The 20,139-nt window shown below is 40.8% G+C and overlaps 4 protein-coding genes and 1 long non-coding RNA gene across 5 annotated transcripts; 4 read left to right on the top strand and 1 right to left on the bottom strand.

Moving 5' to 3' along the window:
* Positions 1-310: 310 nt before the first annotated feature.
* On the top strand, positions 311-3,554 carry gcna (germ cell nuclear acidic peptidase). The gene is made up of 12 exons (XM_053323769.1): positions 311-400; positions 615-810; positions 913-985; positions 1,132-1,181; positions 1,318-1,384; positions 1,475-1,545; positions 1,653-2,075; positions 2,177-2,303; positions 2,414-2,558; positions 2,685-2,820; positions 2,955-3,159; positions 3,262-3,554. The coding sequence occupies exons 1-12, from the start codon at positions 311-313 to the stop codon at positions 3,491-3,493; spliced, it is 1,815 nt and encodes a 604-aa protein (XP_053179744.1). The 3' UTR covers positions 3,494-3,554.
* Positions 3,555-5,727: 2,173 nt separating this feature from the next.
* cetn2 (centrin, EF-hand protein, 2) lies at positions 5,728-7,280 on the bottom strand. Its single transcript, XM_053323553.1, has 5 exons — positions 7,221-7,280; positions 6,536-6,700; positions 6,310-6,438; positions 5,944-6,081; positions 5,728-5,817 (listed from the first exon to the last, which is right to left on the bottom strand). The coding sequence occupies exons 1-5, from the start codon at positions 7,278-7,280 to the stop codon at positions 5,728-5,730; spliced, it is 582 nt and encodes a 193-aa protein (XP_053179528.1).
* A 1,457-nt stretch (positions 7,281-8,737) lies between these two features.
* On the top strand, positions 8,738-12,309 carry nsdhl (NAD(P) dependent steroid dehydrogenase-like). Its single transcript, XM_053323894.1, has 7 exons — positions 8,738-8,809; positions 8,888-9,049; positions 10,013-10,159; positions 10,262-10,390; positions 10,528-10,670; positions 11,189-11,291; positions 11,494-12,309. The coding sequence occupies exons 1-7, from the start codon at positions 8,789-8,791 to the stop codon at positions 11,824-11,826; spliced, it is 1,038 nt and encodes a 345-aa protein (XP_053179869.1). The 5' UTR covers positions 8,738-8,788; the 3' UTR covers positions 11,827-12,309.
* A 2,571-nt stretch (positions 12,310-14,880) lies between these two features.
* znf185 (zinc finger protein 185 with LIM domain) lies at positions 14,881-15,584 on the top strand. Its single transcript, XM_053323555.1, has 3 exons — positions 14,881-14,948; positions 15,260-15,377; positions 15,473-15,584. Exons 1-3 carry the CDS (start codon positions 14,939-14,941, stop codon positions 15,582-15,584), a joined length of 240 nt encoding a protein of 79 aa, XP_053179530.1. The 5' UTR covers positions 14,881-14,938.
* Positions 15,585-15,673: 89 nt separating this feature from the next.
* Positions 15,674-16,295, top strand: LOC128362508 (uncharacterized). Its single transcript, XR_008321639.1, has 4 exons — positions 15,674-15,689; positions 15,933-15,989; positions 16,079-16,126; positions 16,223-16,295. It is a non-coding gene; the product is annotated as an uncharacterized LOC128362508 (long non-coding RNA).
* The last annotated feature ends 3,844 nt before the right edge of the window (positions 16,296-20,139 follow it).

Consider the following 20,139-nt stretch of genomic DNA (forward strand, 5'->3'; position numbering starts at 1 on the left):
ATGTCATTTTAGGCAATATAATTCATCTTTACCTGGGGAGCTGATATGAAACATATTAATTGAGACACTGAGCCACTTACAAAAAGTTAGCTTGGGTCTAAACGTAACGTTAGCTAGCATGTTGCTAATGGTAACGCTAACTACATTAGCTACAACAATTTGTTTGTTTTCGTGTCTTTACTGAAATAATGAATTTTAGTCATCAGCTTACTTTTCGGTTTTGTAGTTAGTTAGTTTGTACGTTAAATTATACGACAGACGTTAGCGCTGTATTTTAAATGTTAAATGTTTTCCCAGAGCAGATGAAACTATGAATGAGTACAACTCCAAATTATTTGAGAGAGTCGCTGAAAAGTTGGGGTGGACGGATAAGGGAGGACTGGATGCAGCAGAAAAGAAGGTTTGTATAACCTATTTCATTTCCCGTCACATTACAGAGACATTTTATATTTAGTATAACTCGTAAGCGAACAACAACATTGAAAATATGTGTCAGTGTGTAAGTGGGAGAAAGACGAGTGGGGTGGCCTTTAAAAAAAGCATCTTTGGGTGTATATATATGTAAGTGTGAGACTTATATAAAGTTAAAGAGACACTGTTATAATCGTTTCTAGCTGGTGCAAGAAATTGGCAAGTCTCGTCATGGTGCCACAAGTGAGCACCGACCTCCTGAGGATGAGTCAGTCTCCCCTGCCCAGCTGTTCCTCTCTGACAGTGAAGATGACCCAGAGAAGGAGAATCAGTACTCAGGGGGCAAGGAGTACAGAAATAAGGTTTTGATCGAGTCCAGTGATGATGACTTTGACCAGTGTGAGTGGACAGACTATTAAATTCTTTTTAAGTGCAACCTTAATAATGTGACTCAAGTTGCATAACCATTGTTTTGTGCATTTTACCCTTGTGTGTCTTTAGTCCTTGTGGCAAGGGCTACTCCAAAAGCTAAACCTACCTCACAGAAACCACGCAGTGCTGTAAAGAAAGAAAGGTATGACAATGGGACACACTAATATGTTTTTGTGAAGCTGCATCGGTGTCTTGTTTATGGTTCCAGTTTTACTTCTGCTTTGCCTCGTCAGAGTACTGGTCCTTGTAGTTCAACTTGTAAGCCATATTTGTTTTTGTCCTTTTTAGTTCAAATGTGCTTGTGGTGAGCTCGGACGATGACGACAGTTTTGAGAAATGTAAGTTGCCATTTTCCACTGGGTACTGTGGGTACAATCATTGACTATAATTAAGTCGAATGCTATTGGTAAGATTAAAATGAAAATATTTTCATAATGTGGGTTAAATGTATGTTCATCTTTTTGCATTTTTAAGTTCTGCATAAAGTGAAAACGCCCAAAACCAAGCCTAAGGAAATATCAGAGAGTGGGAGTGAAGACAGGTGAGATTATGATGTATTTCACCTGAAGGCATAATTACTGTATGGAAAGTTTGTTTTGAAAAATATGTTTTACGTGTGTTTACTTTAAAGCCTCGAAAAATTCATAGTGGATGACTACACATCAGATGAGGACTTTATTGAGGCTAAATCATCTTCTAAAGGTAACCCCAGATGACACAATCAGTGCTGGCATGCCTTGATCATTACATGAAAAGCAACATTAACATTTATAAATTGTAAACATTTTCCTCCTCTTAATTTTCTGCAGTACCTAAGAAACGCAACACTCCAGCAGCCCATCAGTCACTGAGGAAACCACTGTCTGAGTGGAACTCTCCAGTCTTTGTTAGCGACAGTGAAGATGATGATGATGATAATATTGTAGTCAAGAGCACTTGGAGAACTCGACACTCAAAGCCTAAGACCCTGCCAAAATGTGACAAAAAGAGCAGTGCACTGTGTGACTCAGAGGACAGTTCACCATCACTGTTTTTGCCTCCAGTTCCTTCTCCGTTTACTCAGCTATCCCACAAAACCTCAATATCACCGGCCTCTCCCAGACGTACTCTGTCAGCTCCTACCAAACTGGATGAATCAGGCAGTTCTGAAGAGGAGTTCATGTCCCTACTGGATAGACTAAAAAAGAAAAACAAGTTCCCTGAGACTACATGCTCACCTAAGAACATCAAAGGTAATTGCTTAATCTTTATCATCACCTGGAATCGGTCTAGCTTTTATTTTCAGTCTGGTTATGAGACTCTCTCTTCTTCTTTTTTTAAATCTTTAATCCAGAACGCAGTAAGGACCCTCCCGTGTCAGTTCCTTCCATAAAGGGGCCAACAACACCCATTCCAGGGAAATCCACCATCTTGAAGCCCAAAGTCAGTCAGACAGAGCCCAGACATGGCCCCAGCAGCAGGTACCAGTTTTTCAGTGATAAGATGAGAATGCTGCAGAAATGCTTCATTCATTCACTATTTGTTATATGCAGACAGTTGACTCTAGTTTACCATGTTCTTTCCCTTCTAGGTTAGCACCATGTAAAACCCCAGGTTGCTTTTTGCAGTCTCTCTCAAACCCTGGTACCAACTATAGCTGCAATTTCAAGCAGACCAAGGAAGACCTCACCAACAAACTCTACCAGCTGTACAATACCAGTGTATTTGATAGTAAGGTAATGAGCAGCAGTTTTATACCCTGTTTCATTTACATTCTTTAGAAATGTTATCTGATTATGAATGTATACGTATTTTAAATCATTTAATTGCTTCAGTAACATATCATATGTTTTCTTTTGTAGCTTCCCACAAATATGTCAGTGACTTGGAATAAGAAGATGCGGAAAACAGCTGGCTACTGCATCACTGGGCAGGAGCGAGGAGGAGGGAGCCGCTATGCTCGCATTGAACTGTCAGAAAAAGTCTGTGATTCTGCAGGTATTCTTTTAGTAAGCCCGGTAGTCTGAAGTTGTAAATTGTGTCTCTGTCATGCAAAGTAAATGTTTATGTTTTGCTTATATTTGATTGAATCATTACATCATATTGCCAATCTAATTTTTTCCACCTTGTAGATCGTCTCAGAGACACACTGATTCATGAGATGTGTCATGCTGCAACATGGCTCATTAATGGTGTCAGGGACGGGCACGGGCCGTTTTGGAAGCTGTATGCTCGCAAGTCCACAGTGGTTCATCCTGAGCTGCCCATGGTCACTCGCTGTCACACCTACGAAATCAAGTACAAATTCCAGTACCAGTGCACCCGCTGCAAGAACACGTACGTTGAATGAATTCCGTCTATTAACTTCTTGTTCCTGCATTAACAGATTTTTGTCTAAACTTCCACTCTTTAATATTCCTTTACCATGATTCTCAACAGGATTGGCCGTCATTCCAAGTCATTGGACACACAGAGGTTTGCATGTGCTCTCTGCACTGGTCAGCTTGTCTTACTGACGCCCTCCACGCCACGCGCTCCAACGCCTTTTGCCAACTTTGTCAAAGAGAATTATGGGACTGTACGACAAAAACTGGCAGGACAAAGCCACGGAGAAGTAATGCGTAAACTTAGTGCCGACTTTGCCTCAAAGACCAAACTGAGTCAAAGTTGAGATCATCCCTGTGACAGAGACAGAGTAAAACACAGAACCACGGTAAACCTGTTCAAAACTCTCAAATACCTCAGTGAGAAATTGTCTTAGATCATTGGGCAGCTCTGATTATTAATAATGAATCTAGTTTTCTATTCATGTAATTTCTGTCTTTTAAATTGGAACTGCTGTGACTGGAAAAACAGCCCAAATGACAAGTTCATGCTGTGTCTATGGTGTCTTGTTCGTAGTTTGCAGTTTTTTATGTGTACGGTAAATGTTTGATTCCATTTTTATGTGACTTGTATGATTGTATGACTTGAATGATTTTCTCGTGAATTCTATTAAAGTTTAAATGTGTAATTGTACATCACAAGGTCACTGACATCTGTAAATCTGTATGGCAGCTGACAAACTATTGCAAAAGGGTTTTTTAATGATTGAACAGGAAACATCAGGTTGTGGATATTAGCTTTAGTTATCACATTCAGTATATAATTCAGAGATATTAATCCTGTTTTAAATGTGTTGGATTCACAGGACTTGACATAGAATGTAGTAGTCAACTAAAGTACATTCCTTTAAGTCATAAATTTGTATTTATAACTGCTAATATCCTATTTATATTCCACACCAGTTGGTTGTTTAGGTTACCAAATAACTTTCAAGTACAGTAGAATTATTTTTCAGTCCAGGTTTGAAGCAGATGTTAGGAGGGGATTACTGAGTAAGGATGGAAAAAATTCAAGTGCAGCACAGTAAAACACAGTAGTAACAATAATTTTTACTAATTATGTACTTGAAGTTCTCAGTTTCCTACTGGCCATCTCTTATGCTCATCTTGGGGACTGCTGTCTTGTTGCCTCTCTGCTTCTTGACCATCCTGTGATGCTTCTTTAATTCTCTGCTGCAACATGCACGCAGGACTGCTCTGTGCCAGACAGCTTGTGTGACCCAGACCCTCCAGACAGCTCAGACCATTCTGGTTTTAGTTCCTGTCATCATGGACAACTACCTGATCCCTGTCTACCTGCACAGTTATGCTCTTGATATAGCAACCACCAAGGGGGGTATCATTCATCCCTCTGGTGTATGGCTCACAGGAGCTGCAGCACAGGAACAAAGTCAACATCCAAAGTTAGTCATAGAGTCTGATGATCATTCATGTGAAGAACTGGTGCAGTTTTACTTGTGCTGCCTGACTGAGGAGAAAACTTTCTTTGTCTTGAACACAGCATGCTCTGAATTCTGTTGATAGCATCATCTTCCTATAAAACTTGCTTTTCAAAGGCAATATGTGCCGGCAGAATGATAAAAGCAAGCATTTATGATAAGTTAAAAAAAAAGCCAAGTTGTTGAATCCGATTCATACTGGATAATAATGACAAATACAAGACAAGATAAACTGCTTCAATATATTTAATTTGTACCTCAAACAATAATATGCTGTATATCTACTATATATTAATTCACTATATATATTATACAAAACATTCAAAAATACATAGAGGAAAGTATGCACAACAGAAGGATGAATACTCAATGCTACAAGAAAAGTACATCAACAATCATATTTTAAAGATGGAGATGCTCGTGGGGGAAAGGTGTGCGGGTCAGAGAGGTCGTGCAGCTTCCCTGATTATGATTGGGACGGACGATCGCCCCGTAAAAGAGCCACAGGCACAAATCCACAGGCGGTACTGACATGAGACAGCGCCCCCTAATCATCAGCGGTTAACTACCTGCTCACACTAACTAAACAATCAGTAACACAACAGCCAAAACATGAAACACTGCAGCTGCCAGTATCAACTCAACAAACTGAAAAATCAGGCGACACATTGGAATGTACTGTGTTTAAGGCAGGCACTGAGAATTTCTTAACAACAAAATAACCTCTATATAATCTATAATGTATTTTTCACAAAACAATTATGCAGCATTCTAAACAAGAAAAACCTTGTATTGAGTTTTACTGTTTTTGGTAAATATGTTGTGCATTATATTGTACTGTAAATCCAAGCAGGATCATTTGGCATATGACTGGACTGCTTGTTTCCTAAGCATGTGACAGTTAAACCTTTTGATATGATTGGATTCATTCTTAGTGAAAATGCACAGCGCAACACAATGATAAGAAAAGGTAAGAGATTGAACCATATATATGAGCAGCATTACATGTAAAAAACCAAAAAAAAACAAAAACAAAACATGGTCCTCTCAACACTGCATCACCCAACCTTGTGTCATGCACCTCAGTACAGGCAGGTTTTCTTCATAATTCGGAGGAACTCTTGCTGGTTCACTTCCCCGTCTCCATCTCTGTCCGCTTCATCAATCATTTCCTAGAGAAGCACACAGTCAAAGAGGAAATAGAAAGGATGGATACAGTATAGACAAAGCAAATCAACCGTATGTGAAGTGTTTTTTAAGCATACATATTTTTTATGACACTATATGTTATGTCTTACCTGCAGCTCATCATCTGTCAGGTTCTCTCCCAGCTCTTTGGCTACTCTCTTCAGATTCTTAAATGAGATCTTCCCTGTCTCGTCATCATCAAATAGGCGGAAAGCTTTCAGGATCTCCTCTTTGGAATCCTTCTCAGCCTGAATTCAGATAAAATATCATCATGTAGTCATGGCGACAGAACGAGTCAATAAAATGGGTTCTAATAGATTTAAATATGTATTTTTGTTGTTGAACAAAACTAGTGACTTACTTCAAACCTAAAGAGAAATGTAACTGTAACCACTATGGTATTTCACTGTGATGTGGATTTACAATAAATAGAAATATGCATAACAGTTCAAGCAATACAACATAGATATATCTACCATTTTCTGTGTCATGACACTCAAGAAGTCAGTGAAGGAGATCTTCCCTGTGCCATCCTTATCCACCTCACCAATCATCTTTTTGATCTCCTCTTTTTTCGGTTCAAACCCCAGAGCTCTCATTGCAACCTGGCAGAATGAACAACATGAACATAGTTTAAAGAACAAGGATGCTATACTGTTTCTTCTCCCCTGGCACATGTTTTTTCTGACCAGCCCCTTTTACCTTGAGCTCCTTGACATCAATGTATCCAGATCCATCGGTGTCGAACAGTTCAAAGGCCTCCCTGATCTCTTGCCTCTGCTCCTCAGTCAGCTCTGGTTTGGGGCTTGTCTTCTTGCGAGGAGGGGGCACCGGACCCTGCAGGGATGGCCTCTTGGCACTGGTCGCCTGGTGGGGACACAGGAAGAGAGAGCATAAGAAAAATCAACCTCTTAATTACACCAAGAGTCACGTATACACTGAGATCTGACAGGTGAGTCAGAGGAAGAACTACCCTCTATTTGTAAAACCCAATCTCTTCACAAGAATAAGGAGTAATGTAAACATCCATCACCTGAGGCTCACATTAGGCACGACAACATATATTTAGGTTATTATCAGAATAAAAAACATTTTTACTCACCATCAGTTGATGTTTGTTTGACTGACAAGGAGTAGCTGCGGATCTACTAGGAAATCAATGTTTTCCTCTGAGCAATGAAGCCTCCCTATCATTTAGGGAGGAGGAAATTATAAAACGGCCTCTACTTCACATCAACTGCACGAATTAACCGCTTAATCACACAGATTGTAAAATAGTCTCGTAATCATCGAAACCTGTTATCTATTTAGCTGGAAAAGCGGCTAAAATGCGTAGAAAATGAACGTTTCTAGCTTATAGGATGCACAGGTTTTGCTGTCCAGTAACTGCTGTCATGGAGTCCACACGTTTGATCTGCTTACCCTTTGTGCCAGGAAACAAGCGCATCGTTTCTAGGTGCACGGATGAGTAAGGGAGTACACAGACGGCACACATGGAGGTAAAAATCAAACACATCAGTCGGGCACAAAGATGATTGGCTGATGAAAACCACGGGGAGAAGGACACGATCAGAACATTGAGAGCTGCAGACGCTGAAGTGAAACCTCCTTGGATTTTCCAATAGAAATATTAGATGATACATCAGAATATGTTGGATGGAGAAGTGTTTGTGGCATATTTATTTGTAAAAAAAAAAAAAAAAAAAAAAGAAGAAGTCATAATGCATACTGTAAATAAATGGTACAGTTGCTGTGCTTGCCTCAATGCACCCTCTACTGTCAACTTTTAATTCAGCACCCAGATTACAAGTGTAGGCTTTTAAAGCTAAAATTCAAACAGTAGAATATGTAATAGAAAGACAGAATAATAAGATTATAGATAATAGTGTAGAGTATAGCCTACTAATAACAAGATAAAGGGTAACAGGATAATAGACCATAATAATATAATCCTTACAATACATCCATCCATGTCTCAGATTGATATAATCTTTTTCTTCTGTGACCAAGAGGGACGCAGCACAATATTATCAGGATCCACAGAAAAGCATGACATACTCTGTGGCACAAATATATAACCAAATCCTACATATGTTCTCAAATATTATATTATAAACATGTTATTGCACATTTTTATATTTTATGTTTTGATAAGCGTTTACACGTTAAAAATGTATTGCTTTATCTCAAGATATGCTCAAACACTCTTGCAACTAGCTAGTTACTTGTTACTATAGTAACTTGTTTTATGTAAAGCACATTGAGTTGCCATTGTGTATGAAATGCGCTATAAAACTGCCTAGCCTTGCCTTGCCTATAGCTATGTAATGTAAGCTTTTATCACTATGGTATTATTTCTTCTATTAGCCTACATGTTTCTGAATTCATGCAGTTGCACACATTGGTCTCCCAGGAATCAGTCATAGTCTATTAACATTGGTTTAATCTGTCTCTTTGTCTCTCCTTCATGTTTTTATATAGTCTATAATATGGCAAACATTCAAGTATTCAAACTATATCAAATATTTGAGTTACAGCATTGACCCCCCCGGTGTGTGCCTCTGGATGCTGCTGACAGCGTGTGTATGTGTGTGTATGTGTGATGGTAGGGGGCGTGGTCTTTAAGCAAAAAGGCGGCCTGAGTCGATATCTGATCCTTGATTGGTCTAAATTGTGGCGTTCTTTTACGTATTCTGCACACAATTGGCTATCCGTGAACGTCACCTCTGTGCTAGGTGCCGGCTCAGCCAATCACAGAGCAGTTCTCACTCAGCTCATGCAGTCAGTTTATGGCTTGTGTGTGCAACAGTTGGACTGAATGCAGGTTGCAGGTAGTCGTATAGCGTGCAACTTCAAGCAATTAGCCGTTTTTTGTGTGTGTAATAAGGGACATTTTTCATTTTTCATTCCCGCCAAGTCCTGATACCTAGCTCACCTGTTGGTCACTGACTCATTATGGCCACGCGCATTCGACCGGTAAGTTCAATTGTCATGATGCTAGTGCTTCCTTTTTGCCTTTAAACTATTACAAAGTACTTTCTGTATGTGGCACAGAGTAATAAACGGTGTGCAGTCATCGGAGGATCCGGTTTCCTGGGCAGACACTTGGTAGAGAAGCTGCTGGATCGAGGTTACTCTGTTTCTGTGTTTGACATCCGTCAGAGCTACGAGCTGCCTGGAGTCAGCTTCCACCAGGGAGACCTCTGCGACAAACAGGTAACTACAGCCTGAGTTTTATTGGCTGTCAAAACCAAAAACATCACTGTGTGAAGCTCAGACCTGCATGAGGGCCAAACACCTTTCATAATTAATTATCAGGCCCAAGACTACATTAGTAGCTCTACCCCCAGGGCACTGAAGATCATGTCCCCCTTTTATTTTATTCTGATTGCATTATGCTGCTGTCAGTGGAAACCTTGTAACTCATTTTAATTCATATTTAACTCACAGATTTTGTGTTGGCCATTATCATCAACATCAAGAGAACATTTGTTTCTCCCATCATTGAGGGCCCCTTTCTGGTCAAGGGCTGCTAGACACCTAGATTGCCCACATGGTAGATCAGGCAATGATCGGGCCTATGCAATGAAAGGATTGGATTGTTTTTTTAGTTTTTGGTTGCTGTAATTGTTCCTTCTGCCTCTACTGGTAGTGAAAAGATGGAGATCCCTTCTTAGCACAGGTCCAATGTAAGTAAAGATGTGGGACAAAATCTAAAGTCACTCCTAAGTTCAGTCACAGCTCGAACACTGTCTGGGAACGCTGGGAATACATAAGGAATGAATTTTACAATAAAAACAGTGCAACTTCCCTCTCACTTTGTCCAATTTGGACTGCTGAATCCTCATTAGTGTCAGCTGAACTTTCAAATCCATTTTTGCAAAGAACGACTGTGTCCCCATCTTTTATATCAGATATGATTTGAATAGACGTGAGAATGTGAGTTTTTTATTTAGTAAGATAGGTTCTCGTTTTTTGGGGGTCAAATCAATAATACAGCTTGGAAAGGAAAAAGATTAATTTGTTTTATGTAAGTTAAATGGTTCAGAGCTCTGAAATTTTTGCAATTTGTAAATGAACACTTTCCTCCAAAAAACTACTCTAGCTTCATCCTGGAACAATTAGTCTTTTGATGAGAGATATGTTGCTGAATAGCTCTATGGTGCCGTTTTGCTTCAGGCTCTTCTGCCAGCTCTTAAGGATGTATCCCTGGTCTTCCACTGTGCCTCCCCAGCCCCTGCCAGTGATGACCGTGGGCTGTTTGAGAGGGTCAACATTCAGGGCACACGCACTGTTATTCAGGCCTGCATTGAAACTGGAGTACAGGTGAGGCCATGGGGATGAGAGGCTGGCCATTTTTTGGGGTTGTTTATGCCTATAATTTACTGTTCAACGATGTTAAGTGTTTTAACTGTTTGTTTTGTTCAGAAACTGGTCCTGACGAGCAGTGCCAGTGTGGTGTTTGAGGGAACAGACATTAAGAATGGGAGAGAGGACTTACCATATGCCAAGAAGCCCATTGATTATTACACAGAGACCAAAATTCTGCAAGAGAAGGTAGGAGAATGGTATTTTTAATTTTAGCGTGCTGGTTTCACTAAAGTGGCCTAGTGGTCGCTCTCTTGCCTCAGAACATAATTATTTGAGTTTCTGTGTTGAATGCTGCAAAAATGTATCTCGTCTTTGTGCCTCAGTTGGTCCTGGAGGCATGTGACAAGCAGAAGGGTTTACTCACGGTTGCCATCCGTCCTCATGGCATTTTTGGACCTCGGGACCCACAGCTGGTCCCCATCCTGGTGGATACGGCTCGCAGGGGCAAGATGAAGTTCATCATTGGGTGAGTTCAAATGGGTGTGACAGTTCATTCACTGCATTGATGCCTCCACTATAAATGATGCCATTCCAACTAAGTTCATGTGCTAAAATAAATAGTTGTTGCTATTCAATAATATTCAGTTTGAAATAAATAAAAGCTATATGATGATCATTTTTTATTGGAAGTTATGTTGCTAGAAAACATTATTCAGTCCTTGTGTAAAAAATAGATTACAAACTGAGTGATCAGCATTTTTTCACTGCTTTCCTTAACCTGATGGCCTATGTATGGCTGCATTTTGACTTCACAAATTCATAGACAGCCTGATAAAACATGGACTGGGTGTAAACTTAAAAGTTTGAGATGAAATGCATTGATAACCCAAAAGGTGCTGAAATTGCTGGTGTCTCTTCTGCTATCTATAAACCTTACTCATTGTCCCACAACTTACCTGCCACTTGTACAAGTTGTCAATAGTAGCAAGGTAGTGTCCCACAGACTGCTGTACTGCAATTTCATTCTTTCTTTGTTTTCTTCAGTGACGGGACCAACCTGGTGGATTTCACCTTTGTGGAAAATGTAGTTCATGGACACATCCTGGCTGCTGAACGCTTGTCACCAGACTCTCCCATATGTGGAAAAGTGAGTGAGAATAAAATCTTAAGCAGAGCCAACCTCATGGAACAGCTGGCTTATGTCAAATTAAATCCAAGTCTCCAAGTTTCCAAGTCAAATACGTACATACATTTTTCTTTGAATTCGTGAATGCCTTTACTGATTGTTTTGTGTTGGAAGGTATCTGTACTGGCTCCGGAAGATTAAATTGCCTCTTACTGTCTTTCAGCCCTACCACATCACCAATGATGAGCCAATTCGGTTTTGGGACTTCATGTCTGAGGTTTTGGTAGGCCTGGGATATGCTGCTCCACGCTACCACCTCCCCTACACCCTTGTCTATGGACTAGCTCTGCTCCTCTGGCTGCTGGCCCTGATTCTACGCCCTCTTGTGTCCTTCAAACCCACCTTCACTCCGATGAGAGTAGCTCTGGCTGGAACACACCACTATTACAGCTGTGACCGTGCTAAAGAGGACATGGGTTATAAACCAGTAGTCAGTCTGAAGGAGGGGATAGCACGCACTGTGCAGAGCTACCCTCATCTTAGACAAGGAGCTTGATGCATGGAGGTGAAGACTGTTGAGTCACTGAAGTCTGTGGGCGTTGGTACAGATGCACTGAATGGACAAGTCAAAACAGACAATATACCTTTATTCAAACCTTAGTGTGCCTTTCAATATTAATGTCCCATTTTTACCAGCAGAGGGCAGCAGATAGTCTTGTTGTCAGTCAACAGACACTGCAGTGAGATCTTGCTTTATGCCAACTTAAATATATTTGCTCTTATACTGTGAAAACCACAAAGACTGACAGGTTCTTGCTTCATTCACATGTGTTTCACTCCTGTGCAGTACACACTTTGAGAGGCTTCTATTTTTGTCAAAATGCTTCAATACAATCCATTAAACAATGATTCTGCTGAAATAACTGTGATAAAAATGATTGTTTAAAGTCATACATTTACATGATATGGCCAAAAGTATGTGGACCAACCTGCCCAGCTAATTCTACAACATCAGTGGGCTTCCAAACTTGTGCCTCTTTCAATATGACAATTCTCTGTTTGCGTTGTATAGGGGAACGTAATTGAACTGCATAGAGCCCCCACCTCAACCACATCCAACACTTCAGAATGAATTAGAAGGCTGACTGTGTGCCAGGGCTTATGACGCTTCAATACTGTAACCCCAGTATTAGATACTGCATATAATCAGGGTGATGTGTCTACTAGTGACTGGAATACTATTATGTGACTGTCATCTAATATAACAATGGGATATGTGATTAAAAAGCCCTGAGCCACAATCCATATACTTCCACATTACATTTTTCTGTCACTTTGATGATAATTTGTCATAATTTCACAAGGTCAAGAAACAAAAGAACTTGAATCTATCAGTGTGGCTTATTTTCACAGTATTCATATTAAATCCGTCACTGCTGTAGAGTTTTGTCTTTTCTAGGTAAAGCATTTTTGTCATTCCTTGTCTTGGTGTGGTGACATCAAGGTGGGGGTTAAGTTCGGATACTTTGCATTCTCTTTTTAATTCTGCACCAGCAGCACCCTAATGATTCACTGCTAGAGTCAGAGCCAGCGGGCAAGGTCGTCTGACTGGTTTCTTGTTCAGGGGAGAGAGGGAGAGGGATCAAGGTAGATAATAGACTTGAGCATTTACACTCGCCAGTCTGCTCAGCAGAGTGAAACTTTGGCTCTCAGACTTGCTAATTTCCTCTTCCACCGTTTCTATGTGACATGTTGCGAAATCTATTCACACCCTTTTCTGATTTAAAAAGGCTTTGAGAATATACGCACAGCATGTGTGAGATTGTTCTTTTTGTACAGAAACAATGGTAGACTGATCTCCATGTTGTGTTTTGAAAGAGTCCATACTGTGGCCAATTACTCAGAAAGTGCTTCTTGTTTCAATTTGTGGAAAGAAATTGTTAGACAAAGCAAGACATGCAGAGACTTGTCATTTGTGTTTTGTTCCTCTCCAGTGTTCACAGACACAGTTACTAACTTTACACTTTGTTTATCATAAGCTTCCATCTGCTGTCCCATCTGCATCATGTACTACAAATAGGATGAAACAATACATAATATAAGTTTGGTCTCCAAGCCTAAACATATATTGTCTCTGTTTTTTGTTTCCCTCTGTACAAAACACAAAGTACTCATATTTTATTTCAAATATAACATTTGAATTCAGTGTGTTTCAAATTCAAACTTGGCTTTTGTATTATTTGCATTGATCTGTGGACCACTGTCACTGTTGGTTATTTCAGTTCAAGTTATGTGTGTTGCTCCTGATCTCATTTTAATGATGTGTCCTTTGTGGTTTTCCTACCCACTGAGCACGGGAGGAGCGTTCCCACAGGAGACGTTGCTACGAGTCACCTCATTTATGTATGCCATGCTGTTCTCCCTGTCGCTGTCCGCTTCCCTTTGCCACACTCTGCCCCAGCACTGACAGTCAGCCAACTGTGTGGCAGGTATGTGCTTGCTCACTCCCATGAACAAAGCACAAATATAGTAAACAAAAAAAAAGGTTCTTAGCAACCTCCATTATGCACACATACACACACTGATAGACAAACACATACTGCTCCACCCCGCATCCACCCTTCATGACTTGCTAGGCTTGTTGGTGCTCACGCCCGTACCTGTTCACCAGCTCAGCGATTGAGACACCTGTCAGACAGAAAAGACTTTCCATTTCCACCAGTCACACTCACCGGGACACACTGTCACAAACTCTTGACTGAACTGGATATACATTTGCTGGATATAAAGTGAAAGAAGGTAGGTGCTCTGACTCTGACTAGCAGGCTCTATTACAATGTGGTTTAGCAAATACCGTGGATACTTTCAATTTTTATGGCTCCAGTAATGTAAAGTGATCAATCATGCTATGTAAACGGTTTGTTGAAAGTGTTAACTGGTGAATGTCTGTGTTTGCCTCTCCCATTTTCTGGCTGTTTCGCTGACATGATCACTTATCAGTTGAGTTTGTCTATCTTTCACCCTGCCTGCCTTAAATGCAATTGCTGTTCATTAATCATTTATCTTGTGTGGACCGATATGTTAAACCTAGGATAAATATGCTTTTGGAGCCCTCGGTGTATTTGTTCTGTCACTAATATTCATCCTCAAGAGATATCGTGGCAACATGCTTTAGAGGGAGTGGATTCAAGGCCTCGGGAGTTTAACAAGATAGTGAAGTGGGTTTTGCCTCTGAACAATTCATTTTTGACCGTAAATAACTGAAATTTCAGCTGAATTGGATGTCTGCAAAAGGAAGCAATTTTTGCCTCATCATGTAAATCATTTCTGTGGGAGTATATTTTATATCCAGTCACAGAACTACATACATACAATATGTCTATGTGTATCCATTCATATTTATGCCATAGCAGTATTTTTTGGAAAGTGGAAGGACAGGATCATCTACATGTCTAAAGGATGAGACTGAGGAATGTTTTACAGAGCACATTTTCCTTGGGAGGGAACCTAGCATGAGAATGACTAATCTATAATAAATAGCAATTTGCATTCAAACTTCTACAGTTTCTTTTGATATGACCTGTGTGACCTGAATGTGATTCATGTACATTTTTCAGGGGACCTGTGACGAAAACATAACAAAGGCGAGAGAAACCTTTAGAACAACCATGTCAAAAGGTGAGCAGGCTGACTGATCTGATCTGAATGTGAGATGACCTGTTTCCTCCAATAGAGGCAGAGGGCATCAGAGGGTGTATCTTTGCGCCAGGCTGATGACTCTGTAAATTCTGCTCATCTGTCATTGCCCTGACTTTGATGTGAAATACAAGCAATTGATTAAGTGGTGCATGTGGGCCCAAAGGGGATTGAATATCATGCATGCTATCAAGCAGATGGTGATTACAATGTCACTAAGATGGATCCTACATTGTTTAAAATATCTCACATGTTGTGTGTGGGTGTGTGACATGCATGTGTTTGTGTCTCAGAGGGGGACAGAGCTGCTGTGTTCCGTACCACCAAAGTACGGACCAAGCTGAAGGGGGACGCCAGCTGGATGCAGAACCGCAGTGAACCTGAGAATGTGAGCGTGGAAGAGAAGCCATGGTAAGAGCACCCATAAAAAAATAGGGAGCTGTCTATATTATTCCATTACTCAGTTAACTAAATAGACCACACAATGATCTCATGCATTTATATAGGATGGCAGAAGTGAGAGCTGGCCGTGTGGATGGGGCTCCTATTGAGACAAGTCCAGTGTCCTCACCAGTGAAATCCACTCCGTCACCCGTCAAGTCTGACACTGAAAGGTAAACACTGGTTTCTTATCTTATCTACTCTGAGATCTCTTCAAAACCTGATTATTCTGATATCGAATGTCTTTTCTGAACTTAGAGCACCAACAGGATTCCTGATCAGGTAAGAGTAACATTTGCCTCATAGAAACCTAAATTTAGATTCAAATAGGCTACTGTGTAGTTTTGATTCAGTGTTTACTGACAGTGCAAGAGCAAGCAGGACTTTTATAATAACAGAAACAAACATGGAAAACTTATATAGTATATATAGTCAATTTCTGGTTCAAACATTTAGTCATTTAATTTATTTGAAACAAGAACCTAAATCAGAAGCACTGCACTGACATTTTTGTTTTTCTTTCAGAGGTGTCTTCACTAAACTAGACAAGCCTGCTTCATCCTCAACATCTAATGGCTTTAGGTAGGAGCTAATGAGTTATTAGTATGGCAATAGACTGATTGACCTCTCCGCTTCCCACATTAATATAAGCTGTTTCTTTGTGTTTGCAGCGGAACAACACAATTCAACAAAAAGCCGTCAGAGAGCTACAAGAAAATGTGAGCAAGCAGCACAAGTCAGATTCACAGTGAACTGTTAGCCACTGACTAAGACTGTATTTTCATGAGGTTTATGTTTGTGCTTCTGCTCCTCAGAGCCCCCCACACCGTGAGGCCCACCTCAGAGAACCAGGACGGCACAGTTAGCCATGAGGAGAAGGAGAGACGGTAAGAATGTCTTCACACAACTTTCCTCATGCCTTCAAATTTGATCTCACATGCTTAGAAAAGAGATTACATTAACATTTAATTTTCATTCATTTTGCAGGACACAGACAGCCAACAGTGTTCTCAAGAAATCTGCTCCGAAGCAACGGTCTTATGTGCTTTCTGCTGCTAAGATATATGAGTATGTATGCCTTATGTCACTATGCCAATGCTTATCTTAAACTCAGTCTGTTTCTTGCATATATATACTTTAACACATTCAGAAATTGCTCAGTGAGTACAAATGGTCAGTATTTATGGAGGTATTTATGTGTTGAAAAACCACAGGTCCAAAGAAAAACCAGCTGACACATCATCGGTCAATGGCAGTCCATCATTTGTGGCTAAAAGGTAAATGGTTCCTCTAATATCTCTGACACACTCTGTATATCCAAGTGTGTGATCAAATGTCTCTGTGTGTGTCTACACCTACATTCATCTGTGTGTGTGTGCAAATGTGCTTGACTACAAATGTGCAGGGTGGAGATTACTGATGATGATGAGAGTGTTGCAAGTCCATCACCTGTCATCACTCCGCCCCTGTCCCCTGTCGTCCCTGTCATCCCTGTCATCCCTGTCACACCAGCTGCCTCTGCACCTGAGCCCAAACCAAGGAAACTGTAAGTCCTGTGCCATGTTACTCATCTCAGTACAACAAGTGGTTTCTATTCCTTCAATTTGTTTCTAATAATAATTCTTATTTAATTTATATAGCACTTTTCAAGCCAGGAGCATATAGTGTTTTTTATAGACAACACAAAAGAAACAATCACCAATATAGAAAGAAAAACACAGGAACAGCAAAATACAAGCAAACAGTTAAAAAACAGTATTACGGAATTTTACAACTAAAAGGGCAAAATAAGTAAGACTATTAAAATACAAAAGAAATTGGTAACCAGTGCAACAAAGCTAAAACTGGGGTGATGTGAGAAGAGCGTTTAGTCTTTGCTGCAGAGTTCTTCACAGTTTGAAGTTGAGCAACAGCTCTGGCACTGTGGTGCTAAACAAGATATTACAAAAGTCCAGACAATGGGGAGATAAAAGCATAAATCATTCTCTCTGCTATAAGATAACATTGTTCTGATCTTTGGAAATGTTCCTAAGTTGGTAATAACACGATTATACCCATTTCTTTGTGTTTTGTTCAAAGCTTTGCTCACTGTTGAAGATAACTCTCAGGTGCATTATTTCATTATCTGTGTGGTTTACAGAGTCGACAGCGGTGTTAAGACAGCTGTCGATGTCTTTGATGATGCCGTCCCAAAGCCTGTGAAAGAGGACCCCGCACCAGTGTCTCATACAAAAAAAGACCCATTTCAAGGCATGAAACCAGGGTGCACCAAGGTGGCCACTCCCCTCCCTGAACTCAAACTCATTGATGCAGCCAGTCTGGATGACGAACCTGATAATTCAAAGGTTTCTAGCATTCCTCTGGTTAAACTCATCCCAGCGTCACCAATCCCAATGTCACCTACTCTAGCATCCCCTGCTCCAGCATCCCCTCCTCCAGCAACTGCAGCTCCAACAAACCATGCTCCAGTATCCCCTCCTCCAGCATCCCCTCCTCCAGTATTTCCTGATTTAAAAGAGGACACAGTGACAACAGAGCCAACGCCAAAACCTTCTCCAAAACCAAGGTCAGTTTAACGCTTATCAAAATCAGTGCTGCCACCGACTGTGGCATAGTATCAGCAGTGGAAATAAACTGAAGTACATTTACTCAAGTTAAACAGCTTCTTCAGGACTGGCTCATGAATGTGTTTTGATTAGATCTTATTGACAGTGACAACAACCCACATGTGATTTGAGTCAAATGTTGCTGTATCCTGATTGGTGCATGGAAGTATGTGTGTCATTTTCCCCCACTTGTGCCTCGCCCAATTCACAGAGAAAGAAAAAAGAAATACAGAAATATCTAATGTAAGATCATTTAAAGTTATTTAGCTGTGGCAGAAGGTTTTTTTCATGTAGGAACAATCAGTGAAGTAAAAAGCTGATGGAGAAAATACATTTGGGGAGCCTTTAAATTCCCTTTCAGGTGCTTGTTTGTTAGGTATGTTTGTGTATTCTTATGGTATGCTTTGCCCTCATTCTCTTTATGTGTGAAATTGGAAGCTGCCCTGGAATGCCATGTGTTTGCTCTCAATCTTTTTTCACAGGTCCACTGTTGACACGCTCACCGCCTTGTCCGACACCCTTATTTCTTTCGACACAAGTTCAGACAGGTACTGGCTTAAACAGATGAAAGCAGCAGAAACCAGAGTGAAAAAAAATAAAATTACCATGGCACTAATGTGTTAGAGCCCCCAGCCCTAATACACCATGATAATGAAAGTTTTTATTTCCTCTCCAGCTCTAAGGATGATGAGCCAGCGCTGGCAGAGGAAGAGGGAGGCTCAGCGGACAGTCACACAGAGGACGGGTACAAAACCAACAACTTCCTCATTCATGTCATAACAGGGTTTGGCAAGAAAACAGATAATGGCTAACTGCCACTGTGTTCTCTTCAAAGTAATCACAAAATAATACACATCTCAATTTCAGGTCCCTAAAACTACTTCACACAAGAGGATGTCCCAAATTAGACTTTATTAAAAATGTGGTGATTAATAGAGATGTGTGTGTATGTGCCAAAGCAGGTGCACTGATGTGTATTTTCCCCCTTACTGTCTGCAGTGTTGAGCAGGAGCCAACTCCGGAGCTGAGCAATTGTGAACCAATAACAGATGATCTCCTGGCTCTCAGTGATGGGTTAGTTAAAAATACATTCCCTACTGATTGTGCAATTAAGTGATCTCCGCTTCTTTAAATATTAGCCACAAGGTGGCACTGTTGGACTTCTAATAATCCCCCCCCCCTTCTCTTTCATACCTCAACTGCCCTATTCTTGCCCTGAAATCTCCTAAATCCCCCCTTTGTTCATCACCTTCTCCACTTCCTCTTCCCCTCCTCTTTCCGCCTCCGCAGTCCAGAGACGTCAGCAGAGCCGGTTCCTCCCAGCCCAGGACGCTGGAGTCAGGATCTGTTTGGTGAACTAGACAGGTACCGGAAGAGCTCTTTCCCAGCCAAGCCCCAAATACGGAGATAGGCGAAGAATTATCCTTTCATCAGTGAAAAATCAATAGCTCCCTCATCAGTGGCAAGCTGAAGCATTACCTTAACTTACCTTTGCTGGAGTTGGATACACAATTTAAAGGGAAGCTCACACACAAACACTGCTCTGTATTTGACTTTGGTGTTTGATGTCTCTAATGAGTCAAGCAAAGACTAGTTGCATCCTGGATGATGTCATTGTAATTAACACAGAGACATGCATGTGAGAAAGAAACAGACTTGTGATGGCCTCTCCTCACCGTCCTTGCATCTGCACCATTAATTCTTATCACTACAGATGAAGGGGGCAAATATCCAAGCTCCGGCTCCCTGAGGTGTAAGATTTTTAATAAACCCCATCCGCCTCAAGTTTGATCCGTAAATCTGGGCTCCTTACTTTCGGCATTCTATTTTAACCCCTGCTCTGTGTTAGATAGAAACAAAGTCACACAGATTCCTGAAGCGACTGAGTAATACTTTGAAACAGAGAGCTGCGTCTTATCTGCGTGCCACTGGAAATGGAAGAGAATGTTCTGTACTGATTAGTATTGCGTCTTTGTTTTGTCTCCGCCAGCCTCAGCACGCAGCAAGAGGAGGAGAAGCAGACAGATGAGACATCCAAGGAAACACAAAGGTAGACCGAGATGACAGGCTGCTCTTAAACAATTATCTATCTATGCAGAGCTGTTCCTGCAAAGAAATGTATTCTA

This window comes from Scomber japonicus, chromosome 8 (genome assembly GCF_027409825.1).
Source record: "Scomber japonicus isolate fScoJap1 chromosome 8, fScoJap1.pri, whole genome shotgun sequence".
Classification (NCBI taxonomy): domain Eukaryota; kingdom Metazoa; phylum Chordata; class Actinopteri; order Scombriformes; family Scombridae; genus Scomber; species Scomber japonicus.